At 35.5% G+C, this 23,794-nt stretch overlaps 1 protein-coding gene across 3 annotated transcripts in view; it reads left to right on the top strand.

Annotated features, from left to right (window-relative positions):
• UGGT2 (UDP-glucose glycoprotein glucosyltransferase 2) overlaps window positions 1-23,794 on the top strand; it is a 274,645-nt gene that overhangs the window by 190,307 nt on the left and 60,544 nt on the right. For 2 of the 3 annotated variants that reach the window (XR_008493479.2, XM_054447364.2), the window contains exons 28-33: window positions 3,034-3,192; window positions 3,528-3,613; window positions 13,458-13,542; window positions 17,198-17,283; window positions 20,021-20,116; window positions 21,249-21,333. Coding sequence is in view for 2 of the 3 variants with exons in the window: in XM_054447364.2 (XP_054303339.2) it covers window positions 3,034-3,192; window positions 3,528-3,613; window positions 13,458-13,542; window positions 17,198-17,283; window positions 20,021-20,116; window positions 21,249-21,333 (597 nt within the window). In the remaining variant the exon portion in view is untranslated. The remainder of the gene's footprint in view (window positions 1-3,033; window positions 3,193-3,527; window positions 3,614-13,457; window positions 13,543-17,197; window positions 17,284-20,020; window positions 20,117-21,248; window positions 21,334-23,794) is intronic. The other variant, XM_063651063.1, reaches the window with a different exon arrangement.

Raw genomic sequence — 23,794 nt, 5'->3', positions numbered from 1 at the left:
TTTTTATATACATACCTACCTATGATAAGAGTTAATTCACAAATTAAGCACAGTAGAGATTAACCTTAGTAACTAATAATAAATAGAACAATTATAAAAGTAGGTCATCATCCTCTACTCTTGTGCTTTGGGGTCACTAAGTGAAATAAGGGTTCCTTGAACACAAGCACTGTCATGCGAGATTTTATTACAATACTCAGAACAGTGCACAGTTTAAAACTTATGAATTGTTTATTTCTGGAATTTTCCACTTATTTTTGGACCACGGTTGACTGAGGGTAACTGAAACTGTACAAAGAGAAACCACAGATAAAGGAAGACTACCGTACCTTATATGCCTGAAACCACCAAATTATCTAAAACTAATTCCTTTAACTTTTTCTTGGATTTTTGCCCAGAGTCCTGAATAGTTTCTTGAAGTTCAGATTGCACTAAAGTCATTAAGTTCAGCCTTCACCTGCCTTGAGATAAGATGCAAGAAAAAGATGTACTATCATTTATCCATCTCCACTATCATATAGCTTGTCAGAGTTTATATCACAGATCAAGATATGTGTTATAGCTTTGCTATTAATAACTTGGGAAAATGTGTCTGCAGTTACACAAAATCACGTTCAATAGCAACAAAAATACTAGATGAACATATTTACAGACAATTGTTAACAAACCCAAATGTTGATCTTTATAATTAAACTTAACCTTTTCTTAAGTTTAAAGGAAGACACTTAGCTATTCAGCCACAGAAGAACAATACAATTAATATCCTATTAGAAAAATTAATATGTTCCATGGACACAGAGAAGGGAACATCACACACTGGGGCCTGTCGCGGGGCCGGGGGGCTAGGGGAAGGGATAGCATTAGGAGAAATACCTAATGTAAATGACAGGTTGATGGGTGCAGCAAACCACCATAGCATGTGTGTACCTATATAACAAACCTGCGCATTCTGCACATGTACCCCAGAATTTAAAGTATAATTAAAAAATTAATACATTCTCAAGGTTATATTTGAAAGGTATTAAATTTATATCTGGTATCAACAATTAATATTTAAAACAGAAAATAAAAAAGGGAAGATGGAAACATAAGCATCAAAAAAGATCACTAACTTTCATATTTTTGCTAAAAATGAGCTTTGTGGCCAGGCACAGTGGCTCACACCTATAATCTCAGCACTTTGGGAGGCCAAGATGGGCGGATCACTTGAAGTCAGGAGTTCTAGACCAGCCTGGCCCACATGGTGAAACCCCATCTCTACTAAAATTACAAAAAATTAGCTTGGAGTGGTGGCCTATGCCTGTAATCCTAGCTACTCTGGAGACTGAGGTGGGAGAATCGCTTAAGCCCAGGAGGCGGATGTTGCAGTGAGCCGAGATCGTGCCACTGTACTCCAGCCTGGGCAACAGAATGAGACCCTGTCTCAAACAAACAAACAAACAAACAAATAAATAAATGAGCTTTGAAAATGGGAACTAATTTAACTTAAATCACCTCTATGAAAACTTAAAATATTCACTAGAAAGAACTCTTTGGAAAGGAATTGGCTATGTTTTTATGTTGTTGTTTGAATAAGTCAACAGAATTGAAGTCTGTTATATAAATATATAGGAACAAGAGAAATTTTCACATTAATATATTATAAAATTAAGAAGATACTGTTATTCACAAACTGGGTGAGTGTATTTAGATTCTTCCCTAGTATATAATTCATAATAAAATAATTAAGCTTTACTTTACAGTCACTTTGGTGTATAGCTTCCTTGTCTGTAAAGTGAGGGTGTTGAACTACATGATCTCTACAATTTTTTTTCTAATTTTTAACATTCTCATATTATTCTGAGACTATCCCATGAAAATCTTTCCAGTCAAGTAAATTCCTATAAAGACTCTGGATATAGGTTAATAAATTATATGAAGTTCATCGCTAGAATAGTAATTCAACAGCTAATTCAGAATTCAACTAAAGTTGTTGAAATAAATACTGTCTTCAAAGAAGTTTCTTATTTTTTGTTCTTAAAAGCAGTAAAATAACAAGAATCAAGAAAGAAATGCTGTAAACAAATATTGTAATTATTTCTGAGATAATTGCAGTCAAGGAAAACAACTATACAATACAGAATATATCCAAATAGTATATATCCTAAACACACTAAACAGTAGTGTTGAAAACCTAATATGGTGAAATAAGATTAGATATAGGTAACATTGCTGTCTTTCATCTCAACAGAATTCTGTCTGTGAAAATCACTGTTTGATTTATTTTCGTGTTTAGTCATGCTGTTCATATGAAGTAGAGAAAAAGCTTTATCTTGAAAATATTTATTATAACATTTGCAATAGAGAAAAATCCGGAAACAACTGGAATGTCCAGCCATTTAAAATGATGTTTATAGAGACAGAGACGTGTTCTTAGAAAACCATGTTTAATGAAAAGGCAGGTTACTTTCTTATAAAAAAAAACTTATGAAGACAAGAAATAGAAATCAGTGTGTTGATGTTTATATCAGTGTTTATTCTGTTGAGGTACGTTCTGTTTTTTCTTCTTTCCACTTTGGAAGTGGAAAATTAATTTTTATTTTGTAAAATTAACTTTAAAAATATATTGATCAATTTATAATTAGTTGATTATAGACATGAATTTTTTTAATCACAAGAAAGCCAGTAGATAGTAAGTTAGCTTTCTTGCCAAGTCTGAAGTGGGAGCTTCAGGACAACAGCAAACTGAAGCAGATTCTTTAAGGAATTTCCCATCTAAATCTCATGTTCACGTCTCTCCTGCTTGGTTATATTGGTGCATGTATCATGAGGTTCAGGTAAAGCTGATATCATGAAAAAGAAAAAGTTTATCATAAGCTTTTTGTCTTGAAGAAATCAATTCAACTCATGAATTCACTCGTGTGTAAAATAAATACTTAAAGTTACCCACCAAAATACGTTGGCCAATATTAAAATAGTCACATTTATTTATTTCAAAATTTTGTATTATGAGTTTTACATAACACCAAAAACAATGACATACTTCCTCCACAGACTGAGAAAACTGTTACAGCAGAATATGAGCTAGAATACTTACTACTGGAAGGACAATGCTTTGATAAAGTGACAGAACAGCCTCCTCAGGGTCTGCAGTTCACACTAGGCACAAAAAATAAACCTGTTGTGGTTGATACAATAGTGATGGCCAATCATGTAAGTATTATTTAATTGATGATATTTAATTTGATGTTTTGGTGAAATTCTCTGTTTTCTTAAGAGTAAAGTGAAATAATCTTTATTCTGCTGTTGCTGAACAGTTTGCAGAAAACAAAATTGAATCTTTGAATAAGATAAATAAAACAAAAATGGGGAAAATCATACTTTAATAATATTTTTAACAGGTTATTGTAAAATCTCTTGGAATTGATTTATAGAATTTATTCATTCTACAGTTAGTAAATACTTTCTTGGATCATTCATATATTCATGAGCAGTTTGATGGTTTTTAGTCATATTACTCAATGATTATTTTTTTCTCATCTTAAAAGGGGTATTTTCAATTAAAAGCAAATCCAGGTGCTTGGATACTGAGGTTACACCAAGGAAAATCTGAAGATATTTATCAAATAGTTGGGTGAGTTATGCAGACTGCTTTTAAATTTTTACACATAAATACGTTTTTAGTGTAATACAACCAAGATAATCAAAACAACAATTAAAATGTTAAGATTGGCCTGGCGCAGTGGCTCAAGCCTGTAATCCCAACAGTTTGGTAGGCCGAGGCAGGCAGATCACGAGGCCAGGAGTTCAAGACCTGCCTGGCCAACGTGGCAAAACCCCGTCTGTACTAAAAATACAAAAATTTGCCAGGCATAGTGGCGCACACCTGTAACTTCAGCTATTCAGGAGGCTGAGGCCCAAGAATTGCTTGAATCTTTGGGAGGCAGAGGCTGCAGTGAGCAGAGACTGCACCACTGCACTCCAGCCCGGAACAGAGAGCAAGACTCTGCCTCAAAAAAAAAAAAAAAAGATGACTGGTTTAGGTCTGAACATCAGCAAGAGGGCAAAATCGGACATTCCGGTGCTCGTACCCATGCAGAAACATCAATCTGAACAACTATCCACTCCACACATGAAACTACCTTAATAAAAACTGAGGAACGAGGTGAGCTGTTACAGCACTGAAGTGTAGCACGGAAATAGGAAAGACACATTGAAGAGTGTAGGATAATTTACATTACATGCATCACTCCTTCCTCAACCTGATACAGCACAGCTGGAGAGATACCCCCTTGGGGGAAGGAGAGGGAAGTGAGCAGCAGACTTTGCCTTGGACCCCAAAACCATGCTCACCCTAGTAAAACCCAAAGCCAGGTAGGCCTCACAGCCCCAACTTAATGCTGGTACCAGAAGACTGAGCTGCCAGATCCTGTAGCCCCAAGCTCCAAATCTGCCTGGTAGATTCAGTTTCCAAGCCTGCCCAACCACCAGGCCTACTCCAGAAGCCCTGGGCTGTTGCCCAGCCCCAATGCCAGGCCAGCCCCCACAAATTCAGGCTCTTAGACTTTTCCCTGTATCAGCATAATTGATATTTTGATCATTTAATGACAATATAGTGTACATTATATCTTATATAACAACACCATTATCCCTGGGTTATATTCAATTTGGAATTTTTTTTTGCACAAAAATTTTCCTGTTCATCAGTGAGCCATAGTAGAAAGCAGGAGTCATCACACTTTTTTGGTAAGGAGCCAAGAGTAAGTATTTAATGTTCATTTGAGAGCACATGTGGTCTTTGTCAAAATTATTTTTTTAACAATTATTTTAAAGTGTAAAAATCATCTTTAGCTTAGGGCTATTAAAAAAATAGACCATAAACCTGATTTGGTTTACTGGCCATAGTTTGCCAACTCTTGATAAAGTCTTTTTTATACCCTTAATAAATATCTCTAGATTTCATTGCTTTCAATAAATACTTACTGAGCAACTTTTATTATACCACACATTGTGTTCAACAAAGATAATATAGGAGTAGGGGTTACTGTATCTTTTTTTCACCACTCTTTCCCCTTTATTTTATACTGTGCCTAACTCATAGTGTCAGTTAATAAATGTGCTTAATGGCTTATGCACACAGAGCCAGGGATGCTTAGTTCTGTGGTAGAGGTGGGTAGGAGGAAGTCAGTATTGACATTAGAGATGATATAGTACCTCAAGAGAGTTGAAGAATTAATAGGAAGTTACTAGTCATACCACAGATGGAACATTCCAGGAAGAGGGTAGACATGCACATCTCCCATCTAAAACTCTTAGGGCCATATGTGTTTTAGAATTTAGAAGTTTTTTGTTTGGAAAGTTAATACAGTTCACATATCATGTATTATGACATATATCCCAGCAGGATCTGAGAAAGCCCTTTATTAAACATCATTTGTATTGCAGAATGCGTTAATATTCACACTAAAATGTAAATGACTGAAAAAGAGAATGAAAAGACAACCCACAGACAGGGAGAAAATCTTTGCCAAGCATGTTATCTGACAAAGAATTTATATACAGAATATATAAAGACTATCAGAACTCAATAGAACAAATAACCAGATAAAAAATGTGCAAAAGACTTGAACAGACACTCTACCAAAGAAGATATATGGACAAGTACAGAATGTATTTAACATTGTTAGTCATTAAGAAAATCTACATTAAAACCACGAGATATGCCACATATCTATTAAAATGACTAACTTTATATAAAGAATGACGATATCAAGTGTTGGTGAGGATATGGAGTAACAGGAGCTGTTTTTCACTTCCATTGGGTATGTAGAATGGTACAACCACTTTTGAACAATTGGACAGTTCCTAGAAACTTTAAATTTACACTTAGACTAGGCATGGTAGTTCACACATGTAATCCTAGCACTTTGGGAGGCCAAGGTGGGAGGATTGCTTGAGCCCAGGAGTTTGAGACCAGCCTGGGCAATATAGCAAGGCCTACCTCTACATAAAATCAAAAAAGTAGCCAGGCACAGTAGCACACGCCTGTAGTCCTAGTTACTTGGGGGGCTGAGGTGGAAGGATCAGTTGAGCCCACGAGGTGGCAACTGCAGTGAGCCATGATCATGCCACTGCACTCCAGGCTGGGTAACAGAGTGAGACCCTGTCTCAAAATAAGAAGGAGGAGAAGGAGGAGGAGAAGGAAGGGGATGGGGAGGAAGGGGAGAAAAGGGGAGAAGAAGAATTTGCTTTCCGTGATTTCAGTCGCCCATGGTTAACCACAGTCCAAAAATATTAAGTGGGAAATTGCAGAAATAAATCCTACATTTTAAATTATGCACTGCTGAGTAGTGTGATGACCTCTCACACCATCCTGCTCTGTTCCACCTGGAAAATCGTTCCTTTGTCAGGTGTCTGCCCATGAGTCACTTAGTAGCATTCTCAGTTATGATATCAACTGTCATGGGATCACAGTGCTTATATTCAGGTAACCCTCGTTTTACTTAATAATGACCACAAAAGGCAAGAGTATTGTGCCTAATTTATAAATTAAACCTTATCATAGACATGTATGTATAGGAAAAACGTACATTTAGGGTTTGGTACTATCCATGGTTTCATACATCCACTGGGTGTCTTCAAACCTATACCCTGTGAATAAGTGGGGGTTGCTGTACTACTGCATGTCTCCTTTATAAGTTACAAAACACTAGATAATACAAGCTATAGTGACAGAATTCACTTGGTGAGGTGGAATAAGCAGGCAAAAATAAGGATGAGTATTGGAGATAAGCAGTTGAACAATGCTGTTTTGAGAACCCCCATCCAAATTGAGTTCCAATACTGGAGTGGCTAGTGACCTTGCCCTAATGAGGAATGAAAGGCAGCTGGATGTGAATGTTTACTGTGTGCCTTTCATGGGATACTTCGTTTACCTGGTGGATGGTCTAATTCATAGTTGTCTGACCCTAGACCCAGTTTCCCTCACACAGGAAACTTGTTTATACTGACAGATACCCGTGTGGCTCTTGTCTGACCCATGTCCAATTTATGTTTGCCTGACCGTCGCGGTGACACTGGGAACCCAACATTGTGTTCTCCCCAGCATCCCCGAGAAAACTCGGTCTGGGATAGTCCCTGGCTCTTCCAATGGGTGGTGCAAATTTAATACACTACCACAATAAGAAATAAGTTCAGAGCTTTATTACTTACAAATCCTGGGCAGGAAGGACTCCATCTCTAGGTCACATCAGGCAAGAATGAAGAGGAGTCAGGCAGAGAGAAAGAGAGAACATGCATGCAACTAGCAGTATATATAAGGGAATAGAGCATGGGTCAGTTCTGGTCTGTTTGAAGGGAAGGCAGGACAACAGAAGCCCAGTTTGCTAGGCAGGAAGGGTACCTCTGAGTTCTTATCTTTGGACCCATTTGGGTATGTTCTAATGCCTGTGCAGCAACCTATGCTACCTTGCTGTGTCATTCCCATTACAAATTCACAGTTCCTACCCTCCCAAAACTCATTCCAGTAGAAAAGATAGTCAAGAAAATGAGTGACTATTATATGTTCTAAGTGCTGTAAAAGAGTGCTATGGTAATATAGAAAATGAGCAAAATAGACTAACATTTATATTGACCCTTATAAAAGCCATGGTTTCAAGATATAATTTTAAGAAGCATTCATGCTTTGTTTCAGCTTTTTAAATTTTGTGCAAACTGCATTGCCAGGAACTCAGCATTTCTATATCTGCCACTACCGTTTCACCATTATGTTTTGCAAAGGGAAAGCCCTGTATATGAATTGTGAGTCAAATCCCTTCTGTACCACCAACTATCTGTATGATCTTGTATAGGTTTCTTTGCTATTTGTAGTCTTTATTTCCTCATTACAAAAGGGAATAATCCTACCTCCCTTGTGGGGTTTTGCTAAGGACTAAATGGGAAAATCATTGTAGAATATTGAGTAAATGTCCATTTCCTATCCACTTATTCCTTCTTTTACAAATACAGTTATACAATAGCACATGTATTATGTAAAACAAACTGTACATGATTTAGATTCTATTTTATCTTCTTTACTATTATTTTCTATCATACACAGTTCATAAAGATGTTTTAGAGAGAAAATAGTTCTTGATGTTATATTTGAAGTACCACTAACATATTAGTGAAAATTGTTTTTTCTCATTCACAGACAACTTTTGGCAGTAGAAATAACTTACAAATTTGTATTGCTTATAAACAATAAAACCATATACTTAGTCATAATTTAATTCCACATATGATTAATGTCACTAGCTATCCAAAATGGAAAAAAATACATGTTACTGTGTAATAAAAAGTCTAATGAGGTCAATGTAAAATATAACAAAAACTGATATTGTTTATCCTAGTTTATGTTTTAATTCTAATTGATATTACCTTTATAATTAGGAAAAATATTCCTGAAACCTGCTAAAAATCTAAGCTAAAATAATATTGATATGAGTTTCTAAGTTCAGATTTTAAAGCCATGACTAAATTATTTGATTTTTTTAAATTTGGCTTTCCACTTCTGAGGCATAATGCCCACAATGTGTACTTTCTGTGTCTGTCAATCTTTTTGTAGTCATTAACTGCAGATTATTTGTGTATACTCAGTATTGGCTGTTACTTACCTTGAATACAAAAAGTCTCAAAATTATTCTCCTTTATTTCTTTGTAGTTCTACCAAGATTAGACAAATACTGCTCAGATTTTCCTAATTAATTGTAGAGAATATTAGATACTTTATTTATGCACCTTTAATGCCAAATTATTGTGCTAGACTTCTCATTTGAAATCTTTAGAAAAATCTTTTCTGCCAGAGTAACACTTGTAATCAATTTTAGTTCGGTATCTTTGAGACTGAACTGTTTCTCCCATGTTTTTTATAGGAGGAAGGACAGAGATGTCAAACAAGGCTTTCTGTTCTTTCTCCGCAGGTACTTGAGTTGGTCCACCGTAACTTTGCTGGCTCTGCAGTAGTTAAAACTCACTCTCTGTGGACTCTTTAAAGTTCTCTATTGCTGTACTTCACTCTCCTTTAGTTCCCTGGTTCTGCTGGTGTGGTTTCCTCATACCTCCTGGTTGCCATATTGGCAGGACACCTGACTACCCAGTGGTAACAACAAAACCAAATCGCTCTCCTTCTTGGCTGCATCTGATCTGTGGAAATACCTAGACATCAGTTGCCCAACAAACTCTAGTTCAGACCAGTTGCAGAGGCAGTAAGCACTCTCCTGACTCCTCGATTAGAGCAATAAATCAGTCCTCAAATATCCAATCCTGCTCCATGTACACTTTTAACTTTCCCAGACATGAGTCCTCTGTGCATCCCAACTTCAGAATATGTATTGCAAAGTGTCTTCTCCTAAAAGTGTCTACCTTACTGAGTTTAGAATGAGAAGGCAATACTCTTCCCCTTCCGTCCTCACAGGGTGTAGTGATGGAGACTCACAATCTGACAACAGCTCTCTGTAAGGAAACTCTTCTGCCTTCATCTCACTCCCTTTTCTGAACATTTTTATATGCTTAATCGCTCTGAGGGGCAATCTGCATATTTTGAGGGTATTGAGAATGGATGACTATGCATACTCACTTTGGTGTCTGGTAGCTATCTCATTGATGTTTCAGTGGAAGCATTCTAGCATCCTTTTACCCCTACCCCCAATATTCTATTTAGTTCTTTACTATCATATTACCATTAGTTAAATGTAAATTTTAATGAATTCACTATTGATCACAGTTTTTATAGGTCTTTTAATTTTCACATTCATTTTTTGTTTAGATGGAGTCTTAGGCCATTTTTTGCTGCTGTAACAGAATACCTGTGACTGAGCAATTTATAATGAACAGAAATATATTGGTTCATAGTTCTGGAAGGTTGGAAAGATTGAGGGACAGCATCTGGCAGAAGCCTTCTTGCTGCATTGCCCTATGGCAGAAGGCAAAAGGACAAGAGAGAGCAAGAGAGGGCCAAACTTGCCCTTTTGTGGTAGCACCACTTCCACCCAATGAGGGTGGAGCCTCATCACCTATAATCACCTATTAAGGGTCCCACCTCTTAGTACTGCCACAATGGCAGTACAATTTCAACATGAGTTTTGGAGGGAAGGGACATTCAAATCGTAGCAGATGGCTGACTTCCCATATTATCATAAAAGTATTTAACACAAGCAATTGGATGCTTTTACATTGTATTGGGAAGGACTGGCGGAGCAAGCTCTCCAGGAGGGCTGGATCCTAGGAATGCTTGAGAACAAAGCCAAGGAACTGCCCAACCAGAAAGAGCTGCTACTTTCCCATCATCAGAAGTGAGAGAAAGCTAGAAGCTGCTACCAGCAACACATCAACTGGCCTTTGGTACCCAGAAAGCTAAGCAATTACACACTGGAACACTGAAGTAGAAAACCTCAATGTCTCCATGACTGTGCTTGACAAAAGAAGCTAGGCAAGCATCAGCACATTGCCCCTCTCACTTCTAAGTTCCAAATAACATGCAAATGTATCTATCTGTTTAGCAGAATCTAATTATCAACCAAAACTTTAGCTGCAAAAGAGTTGAGTAACAACAACAACAAAAATGGGTCTATCTTTCTAACTACTGCAGTGTATGCTAAACATGGAATGTTGCCTGCCATATCATAATATACACCACCTTTCCACAAATAAGTTTTTTCAGAGACATTAGTGGTGTACCCTCAAATGTTTAAAACTTTGAGGTGGTCCTCAAAGGTTTAAAAATTTCTTTTGCAGTTCCGTATGAATTATAACTTTCCTAAGTATTGAATAACAGCATTATAATTTTATTCAGAATGCTTGAAACAAGGCTTCATCATTGTTTCTTACCAGTTAGTGTTTTGGATGAAAAATATGAAGCCAATCTGATTTACATTTCTTCTCTGAAAATATAAATTGTTTTTTAGAATTTTAGGAGACACATGTATGAGTGCTTTTTTAAATTAATCATGCTTTCTGACACACAGTGAATTCTGTCATTTTGAAGTAAATGGCTTGTACTGAGATTCAGTATTCTCTGGAATCTCATTGAGAATATGAATTATTTGAATGCTTCCCTTTTTTCTGCATTAATGCCTTATCAATGAAGTCCATTCCTCTGACTGCTTAGCTTGTTCCCTTCATTTAAGCTGCTCATTTTCCTCATGTATCCAGAGGTTTCAGGTGCTTAGCATTGTTGGTAAAGGTCTGATAGTACAGTGGTGAAGAGCCAGACTATCTAGACTCAATTTGGATCTAGGATAATAATTGTACTTTCTTCAAACGATGGTTATATGGATTAAGCGAGTGAGCATCTATGAAGTGCTTAAAACAGTGCCTGAGGATGTGGAGAAATAGGAACACTTTTACACTGTTGGTGGGACTGTAAACTAGTTCAACCATTGTGGAAGTCAGTGTGGTGATTCCTCAGGGATCTAGAACTAGAAATACCATTTGACCCAGTCATCCCATTACTGTGTATATACCCAGAGGATTATAAGACATGCTGCTATAAAGACACATGCACACATATGTTTATTGCGGCACTATTCACAATAGCAAAGACTTGGAACCAACCCAAATGTCCAATAATGATAGACTGGATTAAGAAAATGTGACACATATACACCACGGAATACTATGCAGCCATAAAAAAGGATGAGTTCATGTCCTTTGTAGGGACATGGATGAAATTGGAAACCATCATTCTCAGCAAACTATTGCAAGGACAAAAAAACCAAACACCACCATGTTCTCACTCATAGGTGGAAATTGAACAATGAGAACACATGGACACAGGAAGGGGAACATCACACACCAAGGCCTGTTGTGGGGTGAGGGGAGGGGGGAGGGGGGAGTGATAGCATTAATACCTAATGTTAAATGAAGAGTTAATGGGTGCAGCACACCAACATGGCACATGTATACATAATGTAAGAAACCTGCGCGTTGTGCACATGTACCCTAAAACTTAAAGTATAATTAAAAAAAACAGTGCCTGAAGTAAAATGAGAGCTCGTCACCATTAGTACCTCTGCTACCTGATGGAAGTGGAAAGAGATTTGCTTTAGAATTTGTCTAGGTCTAGCTGTAGTGCTGTGCTAGCTGGCTTTATACTCTGGGTCTCAGTGGACAGGGGATTAAATGGCTAAAGTTGTCAATGCCCTTGAGTAGTGTTTGCGACTTTAAGCAGCTGAAAGTTTTTAAGAAATTTGGCAATGTTTCTACTATACAAGTTAGATCCTTTTTTTTTGTTTGTTTTTTGTTTTTGTTTTTTTGGGTTTTTTTTGTGACAGGGTCTCTCTTGCCCAGACGGAAGTGCAATAGCACAATCACGGCTCACAGCTCACTGGAGCCTCAATCTGCCAGTTTCAAGCAATCGTCCTACTTCAGCCTCCTAACTAGCTGGGACCACAGCACTGGCCACCACATCCAGCTAATTTTTTAAAAAATTTTGCAGAGATGAAGTCTCACTGTGTTGCCCAGGCTGGTCTCAAACTCCTGGACTCAAGCGATTCTCCCACCCCAGCCTCCCAAAGTGCTGGGATTACAGGTGTAAGCCATCACACCTGGCTTCTTTCTGTTTTCTAGTGGTGATTGTTGGACAGAGTTCTTCCTTTTACTTTGGTTTAACCACCTCAGCTCAGGAATTGGGAGTAAGAGAAAGTCAAAGACGTGCCAGTCATGATAGTGCTAGACTCCCCAGGTGTTCATTTTGGAAAAATGTTAAAAGTATGTATTATATATAACAACTCAAAAGTAACTACTAATTTGACATCTGATTGCTTCCCCTTCAACAAAATTCAACTTTATTGTAAATATGATAGAACTTTTTAGTCCATAGTGAGAATAGTTTGAAAAAATAATTATGGAGCACAGTTGCCATATTTGTTTAAGCAATTTTGAAAATGGGAGAAAAAAACTGCATTATATGTAATACAAAATGGAAACATTCAAGTGATGCAGATGGACATCATAGACACATTTTCAGTCTCGTTATTTTAACAATGTACTTCAAATTTTGGCATTTGAAAATGGCTGGTGGATATTAAAAAGTTGGATAGTGTAGAACTTCTTTGATATATAAACAACTTTGAAGCGTAAAAAATTGTAATTATCATTTCAGTATATCAGGGATGTGAAAGATTTTAGTTGTGTGATAGCCTTCGTATATAACAGCAAAGATAAGCCATAATTTGAACTTTCAGAGTGATTGGGTAGTATTGAATTTAATGAGTTACTTTTGTACAATTTTAATGTGTACTGAGTTAAAATTTATTGGATAATTTTGAAAACTACAGCATATTATAGTATATCTTAATTGACTATAGAAACAGAAAAACATGATATATGCACTAGTGATATTGGACTTACGTTTATTGCAAAATGAGTTGATTCTGTTATGCCATCATAATTGTATGTCTATTCTTAAATTAATTATGGACACATTTTTCTACTTTTAGGCATGAAGGAACTGACTCTCAAGCAGACCTAGAAGATATCATTGTTGTATTAAACAGCTTCAAAAGGAAGATACTGGAAGTAAAAGTATGTGGGGGCAGAACTTTTTATAGGCTTTGTTCTTAATATTAAGAATTATCTTCTTTGTTTTTTAATTAATTGATTTATTTTACAACTAACTTTACAATTTTACAACCTAAAATGTTATATTTGAACTCCAGCAGTAAAAAAAGAAGAGGATTAAGTTCACAAAGGAAAACAGAACTTGAAGATAGAAGGATTTTTTTTTTACATTATGATAACCGTAAATATATCTGCTAAATCTATCTGTAGCCAAATAACGTTACAAATTGGACTCTAGAGATGAGATCAAGAACATGCACTGAAAAATTAGCTCTAAAAAGAGAAGGTGCTGTTTTTTAAAGAGGGAGAGAAACGGAGTTTTTAATGATAGCAGATTCTTTTTGGACCAACCCTCCTGCTTAAAAGTAGTGAAAATATTAGATAAAATTTTTAAAAATTTTTAAAAACAATGAGGAACTGAGAATAATAAGATAATAAGGATAATAATGAAACCCAAAACCAAAATTAAAGGGAAAATTCGAGCCTAGTGAAATAAGCACAGAAACTTCTCTTGACGCAAGGAAGCTACTGTTGTCTTGGGAACATTTTTCTGTCCTGTCACACTTTAACTGCCATTTTTATTTAATTTGATGGGTTAGGGGACAAAAATTAGAACCCAGAAGCCACATAAAATAATCTATTGGAAGACCCTCTCTACAATAAACTAGCTCTATTTTCAGGCTAAGGATGAAACATAAAAAATTATTCCTCATAGTCTTTTAGCCCAAATTTGTGTCAGCTAAGTAGGCCAGGGAATCCTGATCCTTGACTTGGTACTAAAATTGTTCCAGATTGATAGGATATAGAGGTATCTGGAAGAGACATCCATAAATCTCTGGAATAAGATTACAGTAGCCTAAGCTGCAAATCAAATTTTTCTAGTATGAAGGCCAACTCATAGTCAAAGTTAACCAAATACACAAAACCAGCAGAAACAGAAAACTCAAGATATTAGACTCAAGATATTAGACTCAAAGATATTAGAGACTGAAAGATATTAGAATTATTAGAATAGCCTCTGAAACAGCTGTACTTTTTTTAAAGAAATTAAAGATGAGTTTAAAAATAATTGCAGGGAACATGAAACTGTAAAACATGCATATTAGATTTTTTTAAAGTAGAACTTTGGAAACTGAGTAATACAATACCAAAATTAATAATTCAGTAGATAGCTTTAACATGCCTTCAGAGAAAATTAGCAAGTTGGGAGATAGGCCAGAAAAAGTATACCGAATGCAACAGAGACAGGAAAAAAAGAAAATATAGAAGAGAGCATTAACACGCACACACACACACATGCTAGTGTGAAAGTCTAAGATTACCAGTAGTGGATTTAAAACTGGCTTTGCCACTCACTAGCTGTGTGACCTTGGACGGATTACTTAATCTCTTTCTGTGTCATTTCCTCACCTGTAAAATGGGGTTAACAATAGAATATACCTTACAGGACTGTTATGAAGATAAGATAAAGCACTTTATGAGTATTTGTTGGTAAATAAAAGTAAACTAAATGGAATTTCAAAGATAATTAAAGAATGGGGTACAAGTAACATTTGAAGCAATAATGGCTAAGAATTTTTATGAATGATGAAAGATACCAATTAGAAATATTGTACAGCCTACCCATACCCTACGTCTTTCAGTAGTTTGTTTTTGTTTTTGTTTTGAGACGGAGTCTCGCTCTGTTGCTCACTCTGGAGTGCAGTGGCCCGATCTTGGCTCACTGCAGCCTCCATCTCCCAAGGTCAAGTGATCTTTCTGCCTCAGCCCCCTGAGTAACTGGGACCACAGGCATGTGCTACCATGCCTGGCTAATTTTTATGTTTGTGTGATTTTTTGTATTTTTAGTAGAGGTGGGGTTTCACTATGTTGGTCAGGCTGGTCTTAAACTCTTGACCTCAAGTGATCCACCTGCCTTGGCCTCTCAGAGAGCTGGGATTACAGGCATGAGCCACCATGCCCGGCCGCCTTCAGTTTGTTTTCTAATAACACAGTTTTATCTCCTAACCACCTCTTTCTCAGAATTACAGTAAAAAGATAGAAAAACAGGGAGGAGAAAAGATAAGCAACATAGAGGATCAGCCCATGAAATGCAATAGCCTACTAAGAGGAATTCCAGAAACAACGGAGAAGATGGAGGAGGGAAAGTGTCGTAAAGCTGAGAGAGAAAAATGTTCATGTCCAAAGAGTCCACAAATTACGAAGTAGGATGAATGAAAATGGCCCATATAAGATTATAATAGCTACTAAGAAGGAAAGTGGGTCACTGCAATAGAATGACAACACTAACATCTGAATTCCATTTTCAAAATACTTAGATGTTAAAAGACAGCAAAACAAAGCTTTCAGTATTTTGAGGAAAATTATTTTGAACCCAAGATTCTGTATCTAGCCAAATTCTTAATCAAATGTGAAGGTAAAATGTTAGTTTCTGAAGTGTGAAGATTTAGAAAAATTATTTTTCATACCCTTTCTTGGAGACGTTTGCCAGTACAATGAAGATCAAGATCAAGATCAAGAAAGATAGGTAGTTCAAGAAATGGTGAAACTAATCTGTAAACCAATGTAAAGAAAATCTAGAAAGAAACAGTTAATTGTTGAACTTTAAGAAAAATGTCTTCAGGTAGACAAGAATTCCAGACAATTAGATAACATGAGTAATAAACTGGAAAAGATTATGTCTGTGATAAAGAAGACATATTTGTATATCTCCCCACAAGAAAAAAATAAGGACAATGAAATTCCAGGAAAAAATAGTTCTCTGCTGGTGGAATGTAAGAAAGGAGAATTCATCTAAACCAGCAAGAGTCTTCTAGGAGTGGCACAGTGGCCATAGGAGGAAACTATAACTATGCTGTACTATACTAAAACTATAACTGTACAGAGGAAATAGAGTTTTAGTAGCTTTTCCGACTCTTCAGTGGTTAATCTTTACATTGTCACAATGAAACTTTTTACTGATTTTCAAGTTTTAGAATCACCATAGCAAAATGCAACAGATACAATTATGTTTACTGAACTAAATGTAAATGTTATCAATATTTACAAATTCTAAAGTCAAGGTTTAATATAAGTTGGGAGGTAGAAGGAAATCGTAGAAGTAGTAGTGTCCTTATAAACAGATTATACAAAAGAAACTGTTGGGATTGTGGGAATAAAAAAATAAGAGATTTAAATATTATTTAAAGTGACAAAAAATACTCAATAGAAGAACTGAAGATAAACATATTACTACCAAAATTTCCAGACAAATAGGGAAAGGGAAAGATGACGATAAGTGAGCTATTCATCTGTCATCACAAAGAGTGAATAATGTCTAAACTCTGAATTCAGAAATACTAGTAGATAATGCCTAAAGCTGATAAATTAGTAAACACAAGTGTAAGTACATTATTTAGCAATATGGAGGTAACCACTGAAGAAACTGAACAAAGAGGTTGAATTGATAGTTGAAGACCAGATTGTTTACAACATTGTGCTAAGATATTGCCTGTCTTTGGTTACTGCAACTGTCAATCTAGTTTCTATGGGTAATCTCGCCCAATATGTTTCACTTTCTAACCATACAGCACAATATTTAAAGCAGCCAATTTCTAATCTTTTTTGCCATGCTATCTAGGTGAAAAAAGAAACAGACAAAATTAAGGAAGATATCCTTACCGATGAAGATGAAAAAACGAAAGGACTGTGGGATTCCATTAAAAGGTAATTACTAATGAATATTTTAATATATCACTAGATTGATCCAGAAGTCTAGTATGTGGAAGTTCCACAGGTAGTGAAAATTTTAAGTAAGGCAAAGGTCCTCTAATCTAGGAGGGATAAGATAAATACATAAATGTTACTACTGTGTACAAGATAGGAAACTAGAGCTATAAGACAGATGAAAATAAAATACTATACAAACCAATGGAGAAAAATTATATATCCACTTACAAGGAACCTTGGGAAATACTCCTTGAAGAAGTGTGTGGCAAAGATCTGTTTTAAAGGACAGACAGGATTTCAAAAGTAAAAGACTGAGTGAAGGCACTCACATGAAGACAAAATGATTGGGTATGTTCCTCAAAGAAAAGAAAGTAGCCTAGCTAGCTGCAACTTGAAAATAATAGGGACTGTTTATGTTAGATTGATACCTATACTGTTTTATTGTTAGTTTAAAAAGGAACACAGGCCAGGCGTGGTGGCTCACACCTGTAATCCTAGCACTTTGAGAGGTGATGGCAGGAGGATTGCTTGAGACCAGGAGTTCAAGACTAGCCTGGGCAACATAGTGAGACCCTGTATCTACAAAAAATTTAAAAATTAGCCAGTCGTGGTGGCATGTATCTGTAGTTCCAGTTACTCAGAAGACTGAGGTGGGAGGATTGCTTGAGTCTGGGAGGTCAAAGCTGCAGTCAGTCAAGATTGCAACACTGCACTCCAGCCTGGGTGACAGAGTGAGACCCTGTCTCAAAAAAGAAACAAGGAATATATTGGCTCAGATATCTAAATAATCCAGGAGTACACCTGGTGTTGGCCACTGGGTGATGTGGTGTGGAAACAATCTTTCTCCATCTCTTAGGTCTACTGTTTCTGTGTCTCCTCCATTTTAAGATAGACTTTTAAAAGTAAAAGTTTACTGTTTCCAGTGGAAGGAAGTTGCCTCTTTCCAAACAGTACCAATAAAAGTTCCAAGGCTGACTCATGGGTCCAACTATAGCTGTGTGTCCCAAAGTGAACTGATTTCTGTGACTCTGATAACCAAGCATGAGTCATATGCCTACTTCTAGAACTGGTGGGAAGCCCTGTCCCACCTAAACCTCATAGAATGAGATGGGAGGAGTAATGATTCCCCCCAAAATACCAGGTTGTTACTAGAAGGGGAACAGATGTTAGGTGAGCAAAAACAAAAGCTGTCTCCTGTAGATGCACATTGTAAAGAACTTTGAATGTCCGTTTTAGAGATTTGAACCCTATGTGAGCTATGATGGCAAACCATTAATCATTTTGATCAAAGATAAGAAATAGAAATGTTAGCCAAAGTAGATTCAACAACTTAAATATATTTGGTTATAGTAGTCAAAAGCACTTCCATCATTTTGGATTTTGCCCAGTTTAAGCCTCTTTTTCTATAGTTGACTCCTTGTTTGGTAAGAAAAATCATGTTACTTTACAGTGTGTGCTTTGAACAAGTTACTGATAGAGAAAGGATCAAGTCCACTCATTGAGATGATTTGGAGGGTAGGTATGTTTGACAGGAGATAATGGAATAGAATCTGAGCAATTTTAAGAGTATCTGTCTAAAAGCTTCCATTAAAGTTAGAAGGTATAGATAAGAATGATTAAGGATAACTGTTCAATTATGGTATAGCCACTTGCTACATAAAAAGGATACCAAAAACAAAATGCTTTGTTAGAAACAGAGATGGTAAGTTTTTGGGACATTAACTGCTCCAGATACATAGTATTGTGTGTCTTATGATGCTTTGACTTTTTTCATGTTAGTTTTAGTCCTAACTTAGAATGATTATTTTTTCTTGCCACTGAATCACCTTCTTTTCTTATTTGGGAGATTACAAGATTTGAAAAATACTTCTGTCATAACAATTTATATTTTGCAAAATACCTTTGATGGTGATTTTAAGTTGTTTACCAAATTTTATTCATTCTAAATATCTGTTTATATAAAAAGTATTTTAAAATAAATGTTTAGGAAGAAAAAGATGAATTTATATGTTATGAATACTGTAAATAAAAGATTCAGTCATTTTTATATATGAAATGGGCCTATACAAAAATGAAATGGAGCTGGTCTAGCTCCAAATATGTAATGAAAATGACAGCTGGGCCCAGATGACGCTACCATGATGTAAACCAGTGAGTAGACATGGCTCCCTAGTGCTTTCTTTGTCATGGAAGTCATCCAGAGTACCAAGAGGGTACTCCATACCCTGCGTGGAGGAGAAAATCTGCTTGGTCAGAGGAGCTCCAAATTGTAGATGGTTTAAAAATATTTTAGCCTGGGTGAGCCCCATCAGCAGCATTCACAAACCTACCCTGTTACCACATAAATTCTTGCTGTGCCGTAGTTCCACACTTAGGCATTCTGTTCCTTCCCTCATTGGCCTGTTTAAAGTTTCAGTACACTAGATATGGCCATGTCAAGCTGTAATTCATTCTTTGTTCTGAAAACAACCTTTGGCAACTCACAAAAATTTAAAAATACCAGCCCATTCACCTAGAGACAATATAATTATATTCCACATTACAAATTTAAAAAAAAACTCATAAAGCTTCAAATGATATTGTCAAATATTTTAATATTAGTTTGTAAATATTATAGAGTGTTTATAGCTTAACTATTTTGAAATACATTTCTATATTTATTGCTTATATTTAGTATTTAGGCATACAATCCATATGTATGTTTAAGAAATGTCAATTACTTTTTTATTCCAAGTTTCACAGTAAGCTTGCATAAAGAAGACAAAAAGGAAAAAGATGTCCTAAACATTTTTTCAGTTGCTTCTGGTCATTTATATGAACGTTTTTTAAGGTAGGTATATTTTTTAACCTTATATTTTGAAAAAGAAATATTTACATGGTTCAAATTTCAAAAAAAAATAAAGGAATATACACTGGGAAAAAAAAACTCCCACCTCTGTTTCCGTGATACTCAGTTCCTTTTCTCACAGGAAACCCATAGTGTTATTTTTATATCCTGCTAAGGAGATACACACACCCACACACGTAAATATATATGTGTGTATATTTATTTATTTATTTCAGTTTTTTAAGTCCTTTTACCCAAATGGTAAAGAACATACTACTTTACACCTTGCTTTTTTTTTTACTTAAAATTATGAGGTAAGTATATATAAATGTGAAATTTCATGAGTTTGGCTTGATTTGGAATATTGGTTTTCTTCAAGGCTAGCAAATAGACATTTTGGATAGGTAAGAATATATATATATATATATATATACACACACACACACACGCACATGATATATATATTTACAGTACTTTATATATACAATATTTACTATATATATATAAAATTTACTACAGTAAATTATCCTTTTCCAGTGAAGAAAACCTTGTTTTATAAAAAGGAAGGGAATGAGGGGAGAAATGCATATTGCAAAGTACAAAAGGCTATTTTAAAACAGTTTATATAGAAAGGTCACAGAGAATAACTCAAAAATATTTGAATTGTAGCACTGATACGTTAAAATGGAACTTCAGATTCATTTGTATCCTTTCCATTCGGAGGTTTAGGTTAGCAAACCAAATGACCCATCCAGTGAATTTGTCAATATAGATAGATCATTCAGCTCTTCGGGGTTTGTAGACTTAATATTAATCACACAGTCATAGACAACTGGGCCCAGATGAAGCTACCATGATGTATATGTATTCATCCTTACACATTACATACTTGATAAACCATATTTTAGTTTATTTCTTCACATTTCATTGTGAAAACCTTCTAATTTATACCTTCAATTATTTAAAAGCCTTTAAAAGACCTATGTAACAAACCTGTATGTTCTGCACATGTATCCCAAAACTTAAAGTAAAATTTAAAAAATTAAAATTAAATTTTAAAAAACACTTCAAGGTTAAATGTATATGAGCTCCTGTTACTGTTAACATATATTGGATTTAATATTCTTTTATACAGAATTATGATGCTTTCTGTTTTGCGTAACACCAAAACACCAGTGAAATTCTGGTTGCTAAAAAATTATCTCTCACCGACATTTAAAGTAAGTACATAGCTTTTTTTGTAGAATGGTTAATGTTTGAATAGTAAATTATTTGTATCATTGTAAGTTTATATGACATTTCTCTTTTCAGAATGAACTTTTTGAAAAAATGGTATTTAGTATTTTTATGTAGCTTAAGAAAAATTCTGTGCAATTTTTATTTAGAGATGTTCAAAGGAGAGGACAGTAGAAGGCTGTATATTTTTAAGTAAAATCAAAATCAGAATAACTAGTAGTTTTTCATGATAATGAGTAATTAAATACAATTTGACAATGGAAAATATATACAGATTTTCAATGAAAAGAAATGGATTCTGACATTTTTGCAAAGATAGGCAGAAACAGTAGTAGTATCAAGAAAATACAAAGACTATACCTATACCATAGAAAATAGTTTTACAGTACTGAAACAAAAAAGCTCTTTCGTCTGTGTAGTGCATTGATTGCTGGGCACCATGATCTGAGGCATTTTATATTTAGAAGATTTCAGGTGATCAACAGCTATTACCCTTTACTCAGCCCTATACTCCTGCTACAAAGTATACTCTGTTTCTTCCTTTTCTCCCTACAGCATAATCAAATTCTGTGAAATTTAGTGTCTCCACAGCAATTTGGTGTCTCATTCGACAGCATTTCAAATGAGTTTGTTTTTTCTAGACCAAAAGCAGTGGGAAAACAGAAGTAAAACTAGCCAAGCATGCTTTTATTCCTTAATATTTCTAGGCATGATGCCAAGTGTTTAACTGACGTTATTCAATTGTTTTTCATAACAATCCCACGTGATAAGAAAACCAAGATTCAAAAGTTATATAACTAGCTCGCACAGTTGAGAGGTACCTGAGACCACTTTTAGATTCAATAACTTACTATAAGGATTTATATAACTCCAAAAAAACAGCTGTGCTCACAGTTAGTTTTTATAGCAAAAGGACACAAATAAAATCAGCAAAAGGAAGAGATGCTTAGGGTAGGGTCTGGGGAGACCAGACACCCCAGTAGAATCCCCTCACAGTGGATAGCACTTATTTCTTCCAGCAACAGTGTGTGAGGGTACTCATGGAGTACTGCCAACCAGGGAAGCTCATTCAAACTTTGTGGTGCAGAGTTTTTATTGAGGGTCAGCTGTGTGGACTTGGCTAACAGCCTGCATGACTAACCTTAGCCTCTAACCCCTTCAGATGTTGAACTGATGCTTTGTGGCCCAAGGTCCTCACTACAAATAACATCATTAGCATACAATATCTAGTGTGGTCCAAGATCTGCAGGTAAACATAGACATTCTTATTAGTTGGGAAATTCCAAGGGTAGAGGATATTTCCTGGGGGATAGGGTGAAGGGCCAGGGTAGGGGATATTTCCTGGGAAATAGGGTGAAGGGCCATACCTTTCTTTGAGCAAGAATCATCCTTTATAGCATAGGCCTGAGATGAAACAGCTAATTAGAAACAGCTGAGATTTGAACCTAGGCATTCAGACCTCAGGTGCTTAACCTTATGTAACAGCCCATTTGCCCTCCACCACCAACAGTGTCTCCTCCTATGCTCATTTGACAGTAGGAAAAAAAAAAACAAAACAGAAAAAGAACCCATAAATATAGATAAGAAGTTATACTATTTTTCTACTAATTTTTTAACATGCTTTCCTGTAGTCAGACACTGAATAAGGGAGTATTTAACCCAAATAAACTGAGATAGAAAAATCTAAAGATTCTCTTAGCAGGAAAAGATATTATTCATCAGAACAATGGTGCTATGTCTGGATTAGAAAGTCTTGTTCCACTGCATGGCCAAAAGAAATACTGTGTCTGAAGTAGTATTTTCCTTCTTTTTGTGATGTGTTTCTTTCTTTCAAAATTTTTCTTTTGAAAACTTCTTAGTGAAATATAACATATACTCAGAAAAGTGCACAAATCATGAAATTTAGCTTTGGATTTTTACAAACTCAAACATCTGTGTAAATCAGCAGCCAGATACAGAAGCCGCTAGCTACTTTAGATTTGTTCCTACCAGTTTAGAAAAGTCAAATCTCCTCTCTTCATTCAAATATTTGCTAAAATTATACATACTTAGGCATAATTATTTTCTGACAGCACTATGCAAACTATAATTCCCTCTCCCTTTTAATTTTTCTTCATAGCACTTTTTTCTGTAGATAACTTAATAGTTTATTTCTACCTACTTCCTCTAAAATACAAGCCTCATGAAGATCATAATTTGTATTTCTTTTGTTCACTAATGTACCCTTAGATCCTGGAACAGTGCCTTTTTCAGTGAATATTTGAACACATATTTAATGAAGAAAAAATATTCTTTTTATTTTATCTGAATGTTTTATTTTATTTTATTTTGAAACCAAAACAATGACTCCTGGCAGCTGTTGTACCCCTTTCAAGATTTCACAGATAAAATTGGTGCTTCTTGCATTTAAAAAAACATATTTTAAATCTACATTGTTCTTACAAA

The sequence above is a fragment of the Pongo pygmaeus genome, chromosome 14 (genome assembly GCF_028885625.2).
Source record: "Pongo pygmaeus isolate AG05252 chromosome 14, NHGRI_mPonPyg2-v2.0_pri, whole genome shotgun sequence".
Classification (NCBI taxonomy): Eukaryota; Metazoa; Chordata; class Mammalia; order Primates; family Hominidae; genus Pongo; species Pongo pygmaeus.
Note: the sequence above shows the minus strand (reverse complement) of the source record. Positions and strands in the feature narration are given on the sequence as shown.